The sequence below is a fragment of the Gymnodraco acuticeps genome, unplaced genomic scaffold (genome assembly GCF_902827175.1).
Source record: "Gymnodraco acuticeps unplaced genomic scaffold, fGymAcu1.1, whole genome shotgun sequence".
NCBI lineage: Eukaryota > Metazoa > Chordata > Actinopteri > Perciformes > Bathydraconidae > Gymnodraco > Gymnodraco acuticeps.
Window position 1 is genome coordinate 751,557 of NW_022990938.1, and position 6,000 is coordinate 757,556.

The following is a 6,000-nucleotide window of genomic DNA, read 5'->3' on the forward strand; positions in this document are numbered from 1 at the left end:
TAACAGGAAGGGCAGGATTTGACTTAGTTTATTCGTTTAACAAGCCGCAGTGGTTGGCACAGGGGTAATCACCGCACTGCAACTTCGTGTGAATTTATGATACTCCCTTCATTAACATTTCAGCTACTTAGGTCACACTTGATGATTCATTATGTTCAGTTCCACAGTGTTTAATGTACTCTCCTGAAAAGGCCTGCTGAAGTCTACGTTGCTTCTTTAAGGGGACCCGGTTAAAAAGACAGCTTGTCAAAACAATGTTATCATAGCTGAAATAGGATATGCGCTGTTTTTACAAGGTCACAACAAGCTTCCTCTTGTTGTGAAAAGTCGCCGTCCACATACTGTACACAAGCTCTCAATCGGACAGCGGGGGATTGGGCGGAAAAAACAGCGAGGGGCCAGGATGTACGCAGGCATATGATTTCTTATTGATTTCCTGTTTCTGCTGTGAGGAGGGCTCTCAATTACTCCTGCCATCGAGCAATCCGATTGGTCACCTCAACCAACAAAACCACAGTGAGACTACGACACAAATAGGTTAATTTGAGCCCCCCTTAATGTAAGAACTCCCAGCTTTGATTCAACCACAGTCAGACACAGGAACATGAAACAAAGATTATAGCACCTTTGGGGGTTTTGCCTGTATTTGACATGACTATTTATGTTCTTGTAACTCTCTCAAAAGAGAAGTGGCATATCTGCCTTCCTCTAAAATTCCCTTACAGACAGACAGACAGACAGACAGACAGTGTGTGTGTGCGTGTGCGTGTGTTGCAGAGGGGGGGTGACATCAATTACAAACGCAAAACTGTTGTCACAGGGGCTTATCTGCTGAGATGAAAGAAAAGCATGCTTCCCTCCAGAAGTGCAATACTCCACACACCTGCCAAGCAAGAGAGACCTCTTGACAGAAAATCTCTTTTTTCCTTTTGCAACTGAATCTCTTTTCTGTGCCGATTCAGTAAACAACCCACTGGCAAGTCATTAAGCCTTCCAAAAAAAAGCGCCCTGAAAAAGTTAACAAGCTAGAAACAAAAGAAGTGTTGTGTCAAATGCAAACACAATCCTTATTCTAGCTAGGCACTTACATGGATGGAAGCAATCAGCTGCTATTAGCCTATGCTGACACAACGCACTCTTCTTAAGAACAATAAAATACACACAAAGCTTTCAGCCGGTTTCTTTTTGTGACCTGCAATCCATAGCTCAGTATCAAGTCATTTAACTGAGCAAGAGTGCATCGAGACTTAATTAGACCTGCTGTTAACTCGAGCAGTTCAACGCCAAATAATTGTTTTGTAAAACCTCCTTGTGTCAGGACATTTGCATAAAACAATGTGATTATTTCAGAGTTACAATACAGGTTGCCAAACTTTCCCAAGTTATAAAAGCAGATTATGAGATGCAGGAAAAAGCCAACTATTATTTTACAATGAAAAACCAGCAGACAAATGATAAATAAAGTAGATTAATGGTAGGAACAAAATACCGCTGCCTGCCATGTTGTCTTAGTGTGACGCTGAAGCAGCAGCTGGAACAATTCTTCCTCAATAGGTCAATGTTTGGTACGGGGGGAAAACATTGTGGCTAAGACGCAATCAGTGCGTTAAAGTTGTCGATGCCAGAACCACAAACAGGATTTCCCTTCTTCCAAAATACTGGAACGTCTGGAAGTCCTTATGGTAGAAAGACAGAGCATGCTATCACTCATTTTGGTGCTGGATCTTCTACTTGAGAAAAGCTAATAATGACTTGGCCTTGTGACCCTGTGCGAATGTCATAACAACTTTCACAACACTTGGAAGATTAAATTAGAATCATCTAAATGTTTAATTGCTAAACACCCACCGCAGTTAATCTTAACTACCCGACTATGAAAAAGCTCAAATATGTTAATCATTTCCACTCGCTCCCTATTAAACGGCTCGTTGTTGGTTATCGTTCGAAATAACACCAAGATATCATGCTGTTCGCCCGCAGCTGTTCCAGGTTGTTAAAACTTACTTCTTACAGGCTCGCCATAAGTAGACTTCTCCTCGGTCACGTGACTTTGTCCTCCGGCGTCCGGTTTTCTCGGAGATGCTGTTCTTCCTGACGATTCACTGTCACAAGCATCTGAGGATCACAAGCATTTGCAGTTAAACACGGACAAAGAATATAAGAAGGAAAGCATGTAGAACAGAAAGTTAAACAGAAAGATATTATGTGGCAAGAGGTTGTTTCATTTAATGTTACTCTATTAGGAGCTCAACGGTTTGAAATGAAGGTGCATTACAGCCATTCCTCCATGGGGATGTAACGTTTTACAGGGTCAGCCTTAGTGGACAAAATGTCAGGGACAGCTGGACGAGGCTGAGGTGCAGAGGTATTTCTTTTGCCGGGCAAATGGTTGCTCAACATGGTGGGGCGGTTCAGGTAAAGGCCTTGGCAGAGCTCTGGATCTCATTTTCTCTCCTTCTTCTCCCGGGTGCGCTCTACCTGCCAAGCTTCTTTTTACTGCCATAAAGCTGCATTCATCTAAATTGGAAAAAGTATGCGGGTAAAGACTCCAGGCCCGATAGCTGTGCAAAAAAACACAGTTTCACTCATCTCTCTAAGCCAGGGGTGTCAAACTCAATTTCATCGCGGGCCACATTAGAATTATGGTTGCACTCAAAGGGCCTGTGGTAACTTTAAGACTATATAAATATACATAGATAAATATATATAATATAATGTATTATTTAACAATATTTCCTCTGCATTGGATTATTATCTGATAGGGTAATAACTTAACTACGTCTGAAAGCAGAAGTCTAGGGCAAATAATTGAAAGTAATTGTTTCAAGTCTCTTCAGTGCGCATCTCACAAAATGAGATGCATTGTGGGACATGTAGTTTATGGGCAACGTGCTCCTGTAAAGCGGCACGTAACCTTATAATAAACGTATGATATTCTTTGCAAGCTCTTGTGGGCCACATACAATGAGGTGGCGGGCCGGATTTGGCACCCGGGCCTTGAGTTTGACACCCCTGCTCTAAGCCCTGTCTTTTAGCTTTTTGACTTCAAGACTTGCTGACGCTTTGCACACTGCTGCTTTGTTCAGGAAATAAACCTTCCACAATGACTTTATTCACTGCTTACGAGCCAGGTGCTTTTCATTGGCTGAAGTTTTTCTCATAGCTTGCACGTTCTTCAGTAACATACCGCCTCATGAGTCACTTTTGTGATTCTAAAAAGGAAAAAAATGGAGAAGAATGATTCAGCAAAACCTAGCAATCTTGTTTACTAAAGCTTGAAGCAGTTGTTACAATGCGGCAACACTCTCTGTTTGTAAGCAGTGATGGGTGGGGGAGTGGAATGGATGGGCGCAGGCTAGCAGCCCTAGATAGATATGGCATATCTCAGCTCGGAGCTGATGTACAGTATGGTAGCAGAGTTGTGTTAGCAGCAGTACTGTGTGATGCATCGCAGTATTTAGTGATCACAGTTAGAAATAAATTGCTCTATTCTCAGTACATCCACAGTCCCCTGAGAGGGGAAATCCAGTCTTAACTACAAGCGCCTTTGAAGGTCCAGCGAAAATCCATTCGCAATCCAGCAGCCCCAGTGATTGCTTACTTTGTCCTACTTTGCTATTTTTTGACAGTGCCATAATGATGCTTGGTATAAATAGGATGGTTAATGGTTCATTGCTTGTTTGAAGAAAAATGAAAAAAGGGGGTGTGGGGGTAAGCTTATTTTACATGTGATAATCTTAGGGGCAACTAGAAAGTTAATTAAAAACTATAATTGGCTGTGGTTGCTGTTAAGAGTCACCAGGGCGTTTCTTCAGACTTTATTGAGGAAAAAGCAAAAACATTATCAAGGCTTAACACTGGAACACAGATACTGATGTGTACTTAAAATCACATGAATATCATTTAAAAAGACAAGGCTGATATTGTCCAAAGCTGGCCTACAAATGCTCCATACACACCAGTAAACTGTTAATGCGGTCACTGAAAAATTGACATGTTTGGCCTTATAAGCAACACGAGTTCTTGACCATAGATGTCACTCGTATTTATAGCTAGTGCATTGGCAGCAGGGAGAGAAACTACATTAACATTCACAAGAGAGAACTTCAAGTACACATGAGCAGTGCATTATATACTGTAGCAGAGATTCTGAATTGTTTGCAAGTCATAAACTACTTCAACAGACATGTTTTGTATTAGTGGACCAAAAACATTGGGCTCCATGCCTCATGAGAGTAGAAATATGCTAATAGGTGTGAATTGGTGCATAGCTGGACGTATTTACACTTTAGGAAACACTTTTCTTACCACTTACTGAAATATTAGTTAAATTACATCTTGTTATATGAACTCTGGGACCTTTTTGTTGCCCCCTAGGAGCCCTAAACCCCACCTTGGTCACCTCAATGTAACTTATTTCCCCTGACAGTGATGTGTGGCCTATCCTGTGTGTCCTTACCTTGTGAGGCTGACAGCAGGGGACTTGTCTCTTGCTGAGGGCCCTTCCCTGGCCCTCCCGGCCCATCCGGAGTCAGGACAGTCTCCTTGGACATGAGACAGTCGTGTTTTTGGGACACACACAGCCGCAGAAGAAGTTCCTCCTTTCCCTCAGCCCTCAAACCAATGTCTCATCATCAGCTGAAGACACAAAGCAACACCGTGTCAACTTGAGACAGCCGTCTGCTTATTCACACAGCGAGAAAAGTGACGTCGAGCTGCAGTAAAAACTTAGTGGAAATTTCCCTTCTCTCGCTTCTTACATAAACTTGCTGAAAGACTCCATGTGCAGTTCCCACACTCCCCTTTTTCTTTATGAAAAAAAGCGTCAAGGTAAGTGCTGTTTATAGCTAAAGCGGACATAGTGTTTATAAAGAATGACTTACCTTTCAAACATGACAACTCCCTCGCTTCAAATGTAATTTATTCCTATCCTCCCTGCAACTCTTTCTCGGGAAGAAAAGACGAAAAAAGGGTGAAAGAGAAGCGACGAGAAACTTTTTTAACGGTAAGTTTAGCAGTCAGCGCGTGTCCCAGTCCCACTTTGTCCAGATGTTAACAATAATACTTCTCGCGCGACACTTTCGACGTGCAGTAGTTTTCTGATAGTTGCGTCTCAAACTTTTCATCATATCCGGATTCCTGCAGTGCAGCCTCTCTTCTCTCTCTTTGCTTCCCTTCGCGGCAGAGAAGTGAACAAAGCCCTCCCTCAACAAGTCTCCCAACAAATAAAGTTAGGAAAAAGTAAAAAAAATATTTTAAAAAAGGTCCATAAATGTAACTTTTTATGTGTATTCTACATTCAAATACGCTAAATTAAAACATATCGTTCAAAAATATTACATTGAGGCCTACTTTGGGGCTATACAGGGTAATTGCAGGTGTTATTAAAGAGAACATTTATTTATTTTTCCTACGTTTTCAACATCCTATATGGAAGACGATTAGAGCCATAGTGACTTTTTTTCCGAAATTTTAGAGTCAGAATTCTGGCTTTAATCTCAGAATAAACAAAAAATCTTGGCCTGATCTCATTAAAAAAAAAAAATCACATGTGGCCCTTGTCCTCTTCTGTACTTTTGAAACCAGCATGTAATTGTTTCAAGATAATATATGAACATCATACATTATGTTGACGTACCGGTAAAAACAAAGGAAGAGAACGAAAACTAAGTGAAGTGATATTTCAAATAAAACATAAAAGGGTCATTCCAGAATTGGAGGACAATTTAGACACCAACATTTTTGAAAAATGAACCTTTTATTTTATTTATTTTTTTATGTATTTAGGAAAAACAGATAATAAACCATCAAAAAAAGTGATTTGCCCAGCTAGGCATCAAATTAATATTTTCCAATGAAGAATTACCCCTGTTACTCTAATTATAGTAACAGGGTTGAAAGTAACAGGGTTGAAAATCAATGCTAATTTGAGTTTAACCTCAGGAATTATTGCTAGATGTAGCATGTAATGCTACTTGCAAGGCAACAACCAACTTGGAT

General features: G+C 40.8%; 1 protein-coding gene across 3 annotated transcripts in view; it reads right to left on the reverse strand.

The window, feature by feature from the left end:
- Positions 1-5,155, reverse strand: part of mdfic (MyoD family inhibitor domain containing) — a 259,828-nt gene extending 254,673 nt beyond the window's left edge. For all 3 annotated transcript variants that reach the window (XR_004570813.1, XR_004570814.1, XM_034234274.1), the window contains exons 1-3: positions 4,884-5,155; positions 4,460-4,638; positions 2,005-2,115 (exon numbers count right to left, since the gene is read on the reverse strand). Coding sequence is in view for 1 of the 3 variants with exons in the window: in XM_034234274.1 (XP_034090165.1) it covers positions 2,005-2,115; positions 4,460-4,553 (205 nt within the window). In the remaining 2 variants the exon portion in view is untranslated. The remainder of the gene's footprint in view (positions 1-2,004; positions 2,116-4,459; positions 4,639-4,883) is intronic.
- Between the last annotated feature and the right edge of the window lie 845 nt (positions 5,156-6,000).